The sequence below is a fragment of the Canis lupus genome, chromosome 10 (genome assembly GCF_048164855.1).
Source record: "Canis lupus baileyi chromosome 10, mCanLup2.hap1, whole genome shotgun sequence".
NCBI classification, from domain to species: domain Eukaryota; kingdom Metazoa; phylum Chordata; class Mammalia; order Carnivora; family Canidae; genus Canis; species Canis lupus.
Window position 1 is genome coordinate 60,095,005 of NC_132847.1, and position 15,513 is coordinate 60,110,517.

Below are 15,513 nucleotides of genomic sequence, written 5' to 3' on the forward strand. Positions count from 1 at the left end.
GTGTTTGTGTTTTTCTTGGGCAGCAAGTGGTTTGGGTTTGGATTTTTACTGTTTATGATGCTTGGCTAGGAGAGCTGGTTGTCCAGCATCGGGGGAATGCAGCCTGTGGAATGTTGTGGAAGAAACCACTAGTCCCATGGGATTTATGGGAACTTCCTCTAGCTGAGAACAGCAGAGAGCCCCTTGTCCCAACTAGTTTGAAGTCCCAGCAACAGAGAGAGAGAGCTCCTAGAGACATTTTGAGATAATTACCAAAAATAGTGGTGATTTTTGGACAGTGAGGCTTCTAACTACGGAAGAGGCCAATGAATGGGCTCCAGGAATACCCACACATTGTATACAAAATTTTGTTTGTGTTGTATGTACATTCTTCATAGCTTTTTTCAGATTCTCAAAGGAATTTTGAAGCTTCATAAATCCCAAAAAGGTTAAGAACCACTGCTCTAGGAGGACCTGGGTAGCTCAGTCTGTTAAACGTCCGACTCTTGATTTTGTCTTAGGTCATGATCTCAGGGTCCTGGGATTGAGCTCCACATCAGCCTCCTTGCTCAGTGGGGAGTCTGCTTGAAGATTCTTTCTCTCCCTCTGCACTCTACATCCCCGTGCATGCATTCTCTCTCTAAAATAAATAAATCTTTAAAAAAAAAAAAAAATCGGGATCCCTGGGTGGCTCAGCGGTTGAGCATCTGCCTTTGACTCAGGGCATGATCCTGGAGTTCTGGGATCGAGTCCCACAACAGGTTCCCTGCATGGAGCCTGCTTCTCCCTCTGCCTGTGTCTCTGCTTCTCTCTGTGTTTCTCATGAATAAATGAATACAATCTTTAAAAATAATAATAATAGAAAAATTTAAAAAAAGAATCACTGGTCTAGATCCATAAAGAACATTTTAGAAATTGCTTTAATGCTATATGTGATTCCAACTTCAAGGACTTATTGATCTCTTTTTTCTTTCCTCTCTCTTGTTGTTATCTTGGAAATTGTCTTGGCAATTTGGACCAAAATTAGGGTTGATGTGCTATAAGACATATATCTTAACTACATGGCTTGGCTCCTATATTCTTACCTCTATAGGGATCTTTTTCAAAGGTACTCAGCTATTTGTTAGCTGTTGCATTCTTACATGAATTTCTATTGGGATTCCTTGTTTCATTTTGTTTTTTAATCTCTGTCCAGATCCACAGCATCTTTGTTCTTCAAGGGCAGGAGTTCTGTGCACCTAGTACTGCGTGCATGCCATTTGAGTGATGAATGTGATTTGTTATTTTGGGGATTCATGGGAAGATTCTGGAGAATAGAGAAATGATCACTTCTTTCAGACCTATTGGGATGGTGATACTCACTTCTTTTTTTTTTTTTTTTTTTTTTAGATTTTATTTTTTATTTTTTCACGAGAGACACACACACAGAGAGAGAGAGAGGGGCAAAGACACAGGCAGAGGGAGAAGCAGGCTCCATGCAGGGAGCCTGATGTGGGATTCGATCCCAGGACTCCAGGACTCCAGGATCACCCTGGGCCAAAGGCAGGTGCTAAACTGCTGAGCCACCCAGGGATCCCCTGATGCTCACTTCTTGAAGGAAGCTGTATGCTTCTCTCATCAATTTCCATGATCAGTTGTTGGTGTGGAATGCCTTTAAATTTTGATCTTTAAGGTTTTTGCTAAGGATTGTCCAATTGATAGATTGATTGTCATTGATAGACCCAAGTACCGGTGAGTACGCAAAAAAGTTTTGACTAGTTCTTACCATGGAAGTCTACCTGATTTAACATGATAAGACAGCTACATTGAGAGTTAGTAAAATTGGTGGGTTGTGTACATGTTGGATTGGGTTTATACAATAGGAAGTGTGGAAGGTATGGAAGTAACCTAAGCATTTCCTAAATCTGTAATTGTCCCAGCACACAGAAAAATTGAGCTTTACTCCCTGGGGATTTCTCCCTAAGTTTTTTTTTTTTTTTTTTTTTTTCCCTAATGTCAGATATTAAGGTCTTATTTGTAGCATACTTCACAGGTATTAAATTTAGGACATAGAGCATTGTCTTCTTTTTTAAAAAAATTTTATTATAGAGAGAGTGTGTGCACAGAGAGAGAGAGAGAGAGAGAGAAGCAGATTCCTGCCACAGGGAACCTGACATGGGGCTCAATCCCAGTACCTTGGGATCCTGACCTGAGCCGAAGGCAGGCGCTTAACTGACTGAGCAACCCAGGCACCTGGAAAGAGTAATATGTTTACAACATAGTCCTCACTATTCAGTAGTAGGCCTAGCCCACAGCACCCCGGGCAAGTCTGCATGGTTAAGTTAATGCAGCTCGTTGCTTCTGCTAACAGTTCCTCAGAAGTCTGCTTTATTGGACCAGTGTGTAATTCAGACCTTACTCATTTTTTTTTTCACTCCTTTAAGTGGAAACAATTTTTCCTCATATATTGAAGTAACTTCAAATTTGGATTATCCTAAATATAGAACTATGTTAAATTTCCTTTCATGGTGATAACAAAAGGAATTATTATGAATTCTGAAACTGGTAACTCTGAGGTAATCCATGATAGCTATGGCTTTTTTTGTAGGTTTAGTCTTTTTTTTTTTTTTTTTTTTTTTTTTTTGAGGGAAATTGAAGACAAAGTTGGAAGCATGGTATATTTGTATTAAGAGTAATGCCATAGGATTTCAGGTTACTGAATCTAGAGTGGAATGGTTTGAAGATTAGGATGTGGGAGTTAAAAGGGACCTCAAATCATGTCCTTATTTTAGAGATGAGGAAACAGGTCCCAGGGTCACTCAGTTTAGCAGCAGAATAAAAATGTGGCAATCAGACCTCTGTTTTTTCTTTTTTTCTTTTACCCTAAGTGGAGACAGGTACCAACAGAATGCATGACATCAGGAAGATAATAAACGAAAATACCTTGAGTCTTTTAAGTCTTTCTGAAAATTTGTAATGTAATTAAGTAGGATCTCTGCCAGGCCCTCGGTTAGGACTTTTTCTTCCCCTATTCCTTGAGAGTTCCCATAGTACTTTGTTCCAGAGCAGGACTGAACCAAAGGGATCTTCGATTTCTCCTTATTCACCCAGCCCAGGCCATTTGTGCATTTGTTTAGTGCTTATTGTGATTCCAGGCACTGGGCTAAACGTGTTTCCTGTGAAGTCAGACTTTGGATGAGTATGGCTCTGCCTCTTGTCAGCAGGTTACTTCAGCTCTCTGTTTCAGGTTCTTAATCTATAAAATAACTATATTACAGAATTGTATTGAGGATGAAATGAGTCAATATGTATAAAACATTTTAACAGAGTACCTAGCAACTAGTAAATGCTCAAAACATTAACTTTATTGCAAAGAAATTGAGAGGTCAATTTTTCTTCTATATTTTCTTCCTATTTCTAAGAATAAAGAATAAAGACTGACATCTTTAGAATCTAGACCAAATGTGTTTATTTAGGTCTGTCTCTCAGTCCACCTGTCCTGGCTAAGTGATGTCATGGCCAAGTCATTCCCAGTCATCAAAAAGTTAACTTCATTTGCTCACTGCCCTACCAACAAATTGAATGCATGTAGATGATAGCCAGTTCCACCTAGCTGTGAGGACCCTGATTTTTTTACTATAACCCTCTTTTAGCTTAAAATCCATTACTGGTTCCTGAAGTCTTTGGGATACAAATCCAATTTAGCATAGGTATCTTGCCTCTGCTTTTTTCTTTCCAGTCCAGTCTGTTACCCACATGTGCTTTATGTGTATCATTGAACTATTTGATGTTCCTAAGTTTTTTGATTGTCATGGTTTCCCACCTCTGGAACTTAGCACATTGCTTTTTTTTACCTGGGGTGTTGGTTACCCTCCTTTCAATTTCTCCACTGCGAGTATGTGCATGCACGTGCACACAACCACACACACACACGCATGTGCACGATGTGTCTTTCTTGACTCTACAGTACCCGATGAGCATTTATCAGAATATACACCATGTTGTTTTGCCAGTTTGTGTCTCCCCATTGAACTGAGCTCCATGGGGTCAGAATCTGCTTTTTATTTTTCTCTCTCAAGCAGCTAGCTTGATGCTTGGCTCAGAATAAACATCCAAACAATGGATGATTGTATGATGCAAAACAACCTTCGGTAAGTTGGCAGTTGAATTAAGTTACAGTAGGTTTATATTTGTCTGAGATTTGACTTGAGTGTATTCCAAAAGAATGTGTGTGAAGAATGCATCCTGCTAGCAGGTTCATGATGGCAGGTTTGCCAGCAGCTAAAACTGCCAGGTGTGTCAGAAACCAGAGTGCCTGAGGCTGCAGGACTGCTGAGGGATTTTCAGGTATATTTGTACCAGTTCTCGGGCCAGGAAGCCAAAAGAGACGTCTAGAACAGCTGTTTCTGTGAGACTTGTGGGCTGCAGTGTTGAGTTCAGTGGACATGGCAATACAGGTGCAGTACGTGCATTGGTTTCCTTCTCTGTGGAGCTGGGGGGCAGGTTGAGGTATGGGTCAGACGCACTATGGCAGAAGGACTGAAGGGGAGTTGGAGGAAGGAGAGGGAGTTAGTCATAAGGCAATGATCAGAATCCTGACGACGTCAAATAGGTGTTCTGGAATTGCACTGCCTGTGTGTGAATCCATCTCTGCCACTACTCTTATTAGCTGTGTGAGCTTGGACAGCTTCCTTAATTCCCTGAGCCTTAGTTTTTCCATCTGTAAACTGGCTGTCTAGTTTATCTACTTTAGGTCTAGAAAGCCTATGTCTTGGGGTTTTAATGAAGCTTAACATATGCTTAATAAATGTTAGCTTCTAGATCATTGTGTATTTACAGGTTGTGAAAAGGACAGATTGTGAGATCTCAGAGACTATGCCCATCCTATTCACTCTTGTGTCCCAGCACCTGGCACGTAAATACAGGCCATGTAGCAGATGGTTGTTGAATTACTAAGTGAGGGTGGCCAGGGCAGAACTTTTTAGAGATCTCTCAGTATTGTGGCTTTTCCTAGAATGTCTCCCAGATGAAGCCATTTCATTTATACTTTGTGATGCCCAGGCTCTGAGTTTTCTCAGCATACTTTGTGCCACGTTGACTCTACTGAGGAAACAGTGTACATTATAGCATGAGTGAGTCTCCTGTGAGGAAGGAGCTGGTCCCATGTCCACATCTGAATCCCCAAAGACAATGCCAGCAGTACACCAGAAAGTGAAGTTTCTATCTGAACATTTATTCCACAGTCATAGAAACTGAAGATGGAAAAGACCTGAGAACATCTAGTCCATCCACATGGTTGTACAAGAAAAGTGGCTGGAGCAAAACAGCCTGTTCACTTCATGCTCACAAGACAGCATTTCAGTTCTTCCTGGAGTGGAGCGATTGCACACACATTAAAATGAAGACACAATGCAAACACTCTTTACAAACCTTAAGAAAATACTTCTAAGTACATTATTTTCATAAAACAATTAGGAACTAAACTTAAAAAGAGTGAGGGACTCCTGGATTAGATGGGTGGCATTAAGGTGAGTAAAGAAGGGAATAACTCAAAAGTGCAGATAGTGAAGTGGTTTTGATGATCAGAACTCAAGTTCTTTCCATGACTGGTTGAATTTTCTGGTTTGCTTATCAAAAATGAGTTGGGAGGAAGAGAGGCCCTAAAGTAGTTTCTTTCCCCTTCATTCTTTATCCACACCGAGGAAACGCTTATTAGCTCCAAGGCCCTATGAGACCCAGCAACAACACTGAGAAGCTCACTGCCCAGAAGATGTAGCTCGGTTTGACTTGGCAGTTGCTTCACTGACCACTTGGCTGGTTGGCGCAGAAGCAGCAGCCCCGGTATAGGGTTTGTGCAACAGCAAGATCCATGAATAATGGAGTCCCCTCCAGGCATGTTAAAGACCTCAAGTGATTGTGTCCCTGTGGCTGCCCCACTTGTCTGTTCCTTTTTTTTCCAACTTGTCTTTTAATTGTTGGAGGAATCCCCCTTGTTCCTCTACCCCAAGGCATCCACACTCTGGGGCCTTATGATTATTATTTACATGAACCACGTTGCCCTATCTGTTCCTGCTCACCCCGCCGTATATTATTGTGTGCTTCCTGTGCCAGGAACTTCCCCTTTGGAAAATGAGGTGGGGTGTGCTACACAACCAGGCCGTCTCGTTTCCCAGCAGCAGAGCTTGGAAAAGAATGGGCCTTCCTGATCTCATGAAATGGGAGCCCGGAAGAGGAGGCAAGCATCCCTTACCTCTTTCTCCTTTACTAGACTACCACCCTCCACCTGAAGCCTTTGCTCTTTGTGTTTTTGAGCCCGAGGGAAGTTGAAAGAACAGGTGGAGCAGAACAGAAAGGAGGGTTTTCAAAGGACCCACCATTTCATGAACTCTTTTTATGAAACACAACACACTGTTTCACACACTGCAAAACACTGGTCAGTTACTACCGATAACGACAACCACTGCTACTTGAGACTGCTTCATTCCACCACAAGCAACTATGCAGTTTCTCTTCATCCAGAACATGGAGGTGTTTCAAGCGATGCTGATGGCAGTAAGCCTGCCTCCAGCCCCTGCTGCTGCTTGCCCCGTCCTGGCCACAGTTTGGCCAAGTAGTTCCTCAGTAGATACTGGGGAAGCCGGGCACTGGTCATCCGCTTTGCGGGTAGGCAGGGCCGTCTAGCTTGTCACCACTGCTCAGAGTGCCTCAGTAGAGAAGCTTAAGGTAAACCCGAAATACAAAAATCCAAACTTACAAAACAGAGACATTAAGGGATAATTAATTGCATTACAAAAGGATTCTTTACTTTACAAAAGAATTCACCTCTGGGTTCCTTTAAATAGCCAGCTTCTCAAGTACAGTTAGTATGAGTTCAGTTACAAAAATGTCCATGTACATCAGGAGCATGGCTGTCACGTTGAGTTGAGAGGTACACCCGCACGTCAGCCTTCCGGGCCGCGCAGAGCATGATGGCAGGGTCTACGGCATCCTCAGCAGTTGCAGACAGGTGGGGATGGCTATGAGGCATCATCTTCCAAAGGTAGTTGCAAACCTACGTCTGGGCCTGGGTGAGAACACGGGAGGACAGGGTATTTCAAAGCAGGGTTGTCCTTTCTGTTTCCAGGGCTCCCCGCCCCGCCCCCCCACCGACCCCAACACCCGTCGTTCCCTCACTGTTTCATCTGCAAGGTTAGGAAGTCTAACTAGAAGCCTCTTACCTCCCTCATCAGTCTCTGTGCCTCCATCCACCCCAGGGGTTTCTCAGATAATTAACCAAAGTGCTACCTAATTATAGCTGAAGGTGTTCTCTTTCCCTGGGGGCCTGGGGAGCTCCTGGTGGGAACGCAGGAGAAATTTTTTGATTGCGAGCCTTTCCAGGGATGGGTAGCTGTTACAGAGCACAGTGCGGGGGACAGTGCTGTGGATTCGTTGTGGGCATTCCCGTCGATGAGTCTGGAGCAAAGGAAGTGATAAACGAGGAAGTCTCCTCCTAAGTGGTCCCCTGGGGTGGGAGCGGCTGTGTGGAAGGTGAATCAGCAGGCGTGTGCTCACATCTAAAAACCTCTTAAAAGGGCTCTTCTCTCCAGCCTGGGAGCAGCCATCGTTCTAGAACAGTGCTTCCTGAAGAGGAATTTTTGGATCACATGTGTCAGTCACCTGGGGGAGTGGGGTTAACAGGTTTCTGAGCCAGACTCCCCACCACTTCTGGGAAAAAAGGCCCTGGTAATCAGCATTCTAATGGGTTCCTAGCTGCTTCCCATCTACTCTAGCCCTGGGAACTGATGTCCCATGGTTCCCCATGACGTGCCCTTCCTGCATGTGTGACCACGCCGGTGCACCCGGGACAGGGATGCTTAGGCAGACGGGGAGGGGAAGCCAGGTTACTGATGATCAGTTCCTTGGGGGCGTCCGATGGGGCCTAGGGGAGAATAGGAGGGACCACATCTGGCCACAGCCCCTCAGGGAGGAGTGGGTGTCGGGCTGGGAGACTGCTTGGTGGTTACCTGTACAGAGATGGACGGCACAGGGCGCACCGTCCCAAATGTTAAAGCTTGTGGTGTTTGCAGGGGAGGTCCGCTTTTGGGATTCCTAGAGCTAAGGGGCTAATGTGTGGTTCGCAGAGCCTTTTAACTCAACCCACAGTGCCAGCTCGCTTGCCCCGTGTGGGCAATAAGCAGGGATAGTCCGGTTTCATCTAAGGCCATGTCCTTGCTTTGCTTTTTTTTTCCTTTATAAAAGGCACACTCTTGCGGAGATGCTTTGCTAGATTAGAAGTACAGTCCTATTCATGCATTAGCCAAATTGTTTTTTCTGGCCCAGCGCTTTGGTTCTTCAGCATGATGGCCATTTTTAACACCTCTTTTGTCTGTCCTCTGTTCCCTCTCACCACATCCCTGTCCCCTTCCAGAGTGGCAGGTAAGCCATTCCTACTAAATGTTGGTGAGGATGGTGCTGGTGATGCGGGACCCTCTCAGAAACATGACTCTAATCAATCCTTGGTCTGCTGTGACTCTAATGAGTTCACTTCATTATTTACGGACCCACACCCCTGGCTCTTATCCAGCTCCCCGGTCAGAATGTAGGAACAAGTCTAGATGGGGGGAGTTAGATCAAAAGCCACACCCCTGGATAATCCTGTTCCATACTAAAAATAAAACTAGGTATGAGTAAGCTTCTATCTCTTGTTGGTGACAGTGCAGAGAAAGGGCTAAAACCCCGAACTACTAGTGTGGCACCCGATGAGAAGGTTAGCAGGAGCCAGGGTTGCCTGGTCATTCATAGATCCTTTCCACAGAGTTTACCCCTAAGATACCATCCTTGCTCCGAAAGACCCCTTACCCTGGAGAGCTAGGGAGTTGGCTTGGGAAGGCTGATTTTTAGGCTAGGATGGGCAGACTTGACCTCTAAGAAGACCTAGACCTCCGCTTCCCCGCACTTTTGTCAGTAGTTACAAAAGAGCATCGCAAAGTGTCTCAAGGGCTCAGAGGAATGCCCAGAACCGAGAAGGGGAGCGGCAGGCAGGGTCACCTAGGACTCACAAGTCCGGTTTGTCCTTTGATACTCTTCAAGCTCCGTCTTCCTGCTCACAGCCAGCTGCAGCTCCTGCCGGATCACCTGAATCTGCTTCTCGAGCTCTGAGAGTTCCTGCATCACTGAGTTCCGAGCTCCACTTAGGGAGTCCGCCTTCCCATTGGTGGTCAGCGAGGCGGGGAGCTCTCTCCTCCTTGGAGGGAGCGGGATGTCCTGGTGGGTCCGGACGCTCAGCTGGTTTTGTCCTCCCTCATCACTGAAGATGTACTTTCGCCGGTTATCATGACTCAGATTGGAAGTATTCCACACAGTGAGCTGACGGGGTCCCACACTGGACCTGGGAAACAAAGACACTTTAGATTCACCTTCCACTCTGCAGCTCTCAAAAGTGCTGCTCCCCATCTGTTGGCCATTTCAAACTGAATATGGAGCTGGATGTGTATTCAGAGATGAAGTAACAAAGCCTCGGATGGACTACCTGCTGGGGTGGTGTAGGGACAAAAAGAGCCATTTTACAGTTCTTTTCAACTGAAGTTCAAAGCTTTGCCCAGACTTCCGCTGCCCTGAAATTGGAATGGATCATCGGGAGGGCGGAGGGACCAGGGTGTGGCATATATCTTTTATGAAGAACCTTGGACGTCTTTCCATTTCCTTGCTACCAGTGAGGCTGAGCGAGCAGCACCGCCTTGAAACATTCAATGGCTACAAAAATGGTGCTTTAGTAAAAGTGAGAATCTGTTTATTCACCTCTTGGACTCTAAGCATAAGCCTGCTGATAGATACCATAAAACAGCTCATCCTCTGTCCCATAGGACTACCCTGATGTTTACTACTTGAGTTTGAGGAGAATATAAACATTCAAGTTGCGGGTTTCAGCAAAAAGTGTTCCATTATAGGGAAGACTTTATGTGGGTTGAGAATGACAGCTCAGGTCTGAAGCTAAAAAGAAACCCCAAGAAAGCCTCAAATTCTTGCTGGAATAATGAAAGTCAATAGAAATAGATTCACAACCCTCTTTCAGGCTTGCTTCAAACCACCTTCCACTGTCTCGGAGAGATGGCTGTGAACAGCAAGAGCTACTGCTGGACGGGCCCAAGAGAAGGGGGATTTGGTGCCCGAAATAAACTTTGACAGTTAGATGCAGTGAGAAGAGTTTCTTGCCATAAGAACAGACTAGAGCCCTCAGCAGTATGGCAGTTGCTCTCTTCTACTCTTGTAGGAGGAGGAGGGTTATGACCATTTTTGCATTGGTCATGGGGCGAACCTAAGTAGAAACACTCTGTTAAGTTCTTGTGCTTTTGTTCCCAACGATGTAACTGAATCAAGACTTTATTTCTGGGCTCTTTCTTCCCAGGAGAAGAAGGGGAGGACCTCCAGGGGAAGGAGTAGAGGGAGGGCCAATAAAGTCTTGATTCAGTTACATGGATGAGAACAGAAACACAAGGACTTAATAGGATGATTCTGTTTCATTTTGCCCTCTGGTTGACTGCAGAAATGGTCATAATCCTTTATTCCTCCTTTCCATCCATGTCCCTCGGTACTGGGACTTTGTGGCACAGCTCTATCAAGGAGGATTCAAGGGGAGAAAGTCTGGCTTTCCCTCCCTCTTGAATTTAGTCTGGTTTCATGACTTGTTTTGGGCCAAACTAGCAGAAATGACAGGCAGCAGTTCCACACTTAAACTTTTAAGAAGCCTCGTCCACCTCCACTAAGGGTTTCTCTCAGAATCCTGCTGCCGCAATGTGAACAAGTCCAGACTGATCTGCTGATGATAACAGACAATGTGGAGAGAGTTCCCAGTCTCCCCGGTGGACCCAGCTGAGGCCATAGACCCACCAGCCCTTAGCTGCTTTCCCCCTCTCCACAAGCTGGCTGCAGATGTATGGGCAAATGTAGCCAAGATCAGCCAAAGTCTGGCCCAGACCAGTAAACTGCGCAGCTGACCCATAGATGCTAACTCGCAGTTTTTTAAAAAATTAAGTTATTGAGATAATTTTCTTACATAGCAAAAACCTAGATACCTGCCCCAAGCCATTAAAACACATATTCCAAACTACCCTGCAGTTCATTTACATTTCTCATAGTTTAAGTGGCATATAAATGAGTGAGTGGTACCAGAGCTTGACTTTCATGTGTCCTGGGTTGAGTAAAAGTCTATAATGAACCCACTTAGAGCTCCGCTGGCTTTATTATTTTTTTTTTTAATTTTTATTTATTTATTATAGTCACACAGAGAGAGAGAGAAGCAGAGACATAGGCAGAGGGAGAAGCAGGCTCCAAAGGCAGGCGCTAAACCGCTGCGCCACCCAGGGATCCTCCGCTGGCTTTAAACCTTGGTCAGGGGTATGGTTAAAATTTTAAATTCTAGTCCTATAGTTCCCTTTAATTTTTCCTTCAAATCTCTTCCAGTTGAGTTTGAAAAATTTCGAGACAATCTTGTTTGTGTTTGTGTTATGTGGATTATAATTTTTTTATACCTTGGGGCAAGGAGAAAGGGAAAATGAAGGTGTATTGGAAACCTAGTGGGATGAAGTATAGACCAAAACTTATATGAAATCCCAGGTTGAATACACCAAAGACTGGATAGTGTCTTGCAATATTTACTTTTTTCTCTGCATTAAGTAGAAAAAGAGCAACATCTACTTTGGTATCATGGCCCAGAATTTCTTTAGGCCTTTGCTCAAATCCATATGTTAATCATTTGTTCATCATTTTTTTTTTAAGCTCAATTAAATCTTTATTTTCCAGAGGGTACACACACATCCATCGTCCCTGGTCCTCAGGGCCAGACTCATCTGCATACACCCACTTATCTATGGTTTTATTCATTCTATAAATATAGAGCATGCTGGAAGGATGCCAAATTGTAGCAGGCACAGGCATTTGTGTAGGTACTCTTCCAAAAAAGAGGCAAAGAGTTTTCAACCCAACAGACCTAACTGTAGTACCACAGAATGATTCATAGTAGGACACCTGCACATTTTCCTGGCATGTCCAGGCAACCACAGAAATCAGGTAAGTAGAGATAGCCAATCTGGTTTTCTCCAGAGCTTTGTGCATGTATCTGGGAATAGAATATAGAGAAATAAGCAAAAGCTGGATTCCATCACAAACTCTATCAAGTGCCCTGGTAATCGACATGTGGCTCTGGGCCACCTATGAATAGAAGATGACAGATACTGATGTCAGATTTGGTTTCTCATTGGAGGCCTCTTCAGCATTTTGTTATGTTTTCTATGGAAACTTCCTGAGCCTTGGCATGTAAGGTGACCAGTGGGTGAACTGCACTTAGCACTTAAAATGAGCAAAACGAGCTTCCACAGACCAATTCTGTAACCTTGGAGTTCAATACTCCACTGGAGCATTCAGAAAAGGGATGACAGCTATGGGACCTCAAACACTCACTGCATTTGAAAGGTTATGGGTGGGTGCTGGGTAGTAGGGAGGTGGCACCGGAAGTGCAGGCCCAAGGTAAGCCAGGAAGGCATGTTCTGCTTTAGTGCCTCAAAATAAGGGGCTTCAGAAGGGAATCTGCCAAGAAAGTGCATACACTGAGTGAAAGACACATTTGGTGCCCAACTCAGGTGAGAGAGATGTGACTAGGAATCACACCACGGTTGGAAATGGGATCACTGGGCTTCCTGTTTCTATTATGGCTGGTAAACAAATGCTTTGTCATGAGATGATGTCTTTGCTGCCATGTCTATCTGTGTTCCTCTGGTTAAAAATTTGTTTTAATTGCAGAGAAAACACATGTAACATGACACAGGACAGCTGTGACCTGATTAGTCTACAGCTTGTCGCTGACAGGGCTGCAACATGATCCAGGAATACCACAGACTGAGAGGGCGAAAAGTGCTCACTGACTGGAAAGAGAGGCTTCCAGAGAGAATGGAAATGGTTCTGACAAGCTAGATGCACACTGGAGACATGGACACAGCAGCCGTCCCAGAGGAGGTATAAACAATGAAAATGAATGATGCCTTTCACCCCCTTTTTCCTTTTCCTCCATTAGGAGTGGGAAGTGTGAGTGGCAGATTTCAAAATCACCCAGAAGGCCAAGCTTTGAGCTGATGATCTGCCACAGATGAGAGTTATTTGGAGGCAGTGCCCTGAACTGAAGGCTCTGGTGTAAGGGAGGAAGAGGAGGAGGAAGAGGAGGAGGAGGACGATGAGGAGGATGAGGAGGGGAGGAGGGCCACGGGGCAGCGTGCAGCACAGCCGGCCCCTTTAGCTGCAGCAGTCATCCACGGGCTGGATGTGGGGAAGGCGGGAAGCTTCGGTTTTCAGGTGTCCTCTATGCATTTACTGCTTGTTACTTCCTATCCATGAGATGCTTTTCTGGGCATTTGTAGTAAGAGTGCCAGGAAACGAATTAAGCAGAACACGTCTGTTGCATATTTCAAATATTCCTAGGAGTGCTGGAAAGGAGTGGGGAGCAGAAAGGCCCCACAGAGCCCACATGCCAGAAAGGGCACACTGTAGGAAACGAATTGTGTGCAGTACTCATGAATTAAGGTTTGCGTGTATTTTGTGCACAAGAACAAGAGCTAAAATAGCTTCATTCCCGGGGCTTTACCTGTATTATTATCTCAATGAATCCTTACAGCCTCTCTAGGAAGTGAGTACTGTTTTTATCTCAATTTCACAAATGAGGACATTGAGGTCCAGAGAAGTTAAATAAATAATTTGCCAAGCCACACATACGGCAAGTGTCTGGGACAGGTTATGATCCAGGTGCCTGACTCCAGAGACCACAGCCGTGCTTTTAACCATACGTGGCCTATAATGCTTTTCCCTGTCCATATGTACAGAGAATTTTTTTTTATTCTGTCCTATTTCTGTTTGAAACCACACATACTCTTACTGGTTGTGTTATCAACAACTTGGTCCTGATCTGATCTGAATTACTTACACATAATTTCCCCTATGTGTAGGGAGACCCAGTTACATCTCTCCGCTTTTATTTTCACAAACATAAAGACACCTGGCGCTGGCCTCTTCTTACCTCTTTTCCACACGTTTTGTCTTGAAACGCTGCCGCTTTTCCTCTCCGAATGATGTGTTTAGTGCTCTATGTAATCTCTGGCAGGAAGAACAGATTCACAGGTAGAGATTATTAGAAACATACAGTTAATTGTGTATCTCACAGTTAACAGATCTTGGGCTCTCGAAACAAATTTCCAGGGATGCCTGAAAACGGATCAACCTTCAGCCCGAAATCTCAAGAGAACCAAATTCTAAGATATTATTCTTATCTAGAGGGTGGGGGGGGGGGCGGAAATAAAAAAAATAACTTGGTAGGAAGCTTAGAAATGCTCTGATTTGTAAAAAGGCACGCGATACAATGAAGATACAACTAGCGTGTGGGGCAAGGGGCCTTGCAGAAGTGCTAGAGAGGAGTGTCAAAAACTTAAGTGCTGGCATCTGGGTTACTTGACAGAAATTCCATCCTGTGGCACTCGGCTTTGGCATCAGCCAACTTCAAAGCTCAGGGCCACTGAAGATGGGGACAGAACAAGGGCCGCTGGGTTCATCTAAATGGCAACAGGGACGTCAAGCTCACTTAAGGAGTTTCAATTCCGGCTAGAAAAGTCTTTAGGAAATACACTTCTCACACCATCTCTTCAGGTTGTCAGTATTAAGTGAAACGAGGCTGAAAACAATTCTATGGCTTCCATGTGGGCAATAGTGGAGGGTTCCATGAAAGGACAGGGAGTTATGGGGTAGGCTAATTTAAGAGGGAAGCGAATTAATGAGCTAGAAGGAACTCCGTCTTCTACACCAACTGTCTATACCACCCTAGTTTTCTTGGGAACTTGTCACCCATCTGACTTGGCCTCTCCCATCAGTGGGAGTTCTGAGGTTAGGATACTGGGCAGGATGCTGTGGCACTCACCTGGCTGGTATGGAGCCAGTACTGTAGCCTAGATTTGTTCTTGATTCGTGGTAGTAGGAGCCTGTACACTATGTGCTCACCAATGGTTGTCAAGATGGATAGACCAAATCCGATGCACAGCAGCACGAAAAGTCCAGAGAAGTGTTTGATGCCCATTTGCAAAGTCTATGGTGGAACAGGAAAGGAAAGGCCATGAATGTGTTGCTCCACCTGGCCCCATGCTGATACATTTTCCTGGGACCCAACGAGAGCTGGAGATCACCCCTCCCTGTGTGCTTGACCGGCTTCACTACAACGTGTTGTGGATGAACCAGCCTGGACCGAGGGCCACTGCCCGGCACACTTCCTGGGAGCTACGCACATATAGTCCTATCGTATGACTGTTCCCAGTGTCTGGACCACCCTATAGACTCTAGAGAGAGACTGAGAGGTAGAGGGACAGAGACCAAAAATTGAAACAATTTAATGTACTAAAGTGCTGCAGAGTTGTCAAGGAAAGAACCTTTCTCAGGGACACAGAACGAGTAGGTTTAAGGGGAAGAGATGATGAGTTCAATAATTTTGACATTTAGATCTGGTGGGAACATGGAAATCATCCACTTCAATGTTCTCATTTTACAGATGAG

General features: G+C 44.8%; 1 protein-coding gene across 2 annotated transcripts in view; it reads right to left on the minus strand.

The window, feature by feature from the left end:
- Positions 1–5,170: 5,170 nt before the first annotated feature.
- The window catches only part of GRIN3A (glutamate ionotropic receptor NMDA type subunit 3A), a 151,621-nt gene continuing 141,278 nt past the window's right edge, over positions 5,171–15,513 (minus strand). Inside the window, exons 7-10 of one of the 2 annotated variants that reach the window (XM_072842169.1) lie at positions 14,888–15,052; positions 13,997–14,073; positions 8,997–9,325; positions 5,171–7,021 (exon numbers count right to left, since the gene is read on the minus strand). In XM_072842169.1, the coding sequence (XP_072698270.1) occupies positions 6,975–7,021; positions 8,997–9,325; positions 13,997–14,073; positions 14,888–15,052 (618 nt within the window). In that variant the 3' untranslated portion in view covers positions 5,171–6,974. Of the gene's footprint in view, positions 7,022–8,985; positions 9,326–13,996; positions 14,074–14,887; positions 15,053–15,513 lie in introns of those variants that run through there. The other variant, XM_072842170.1, reaches the window with a different exon arrangement.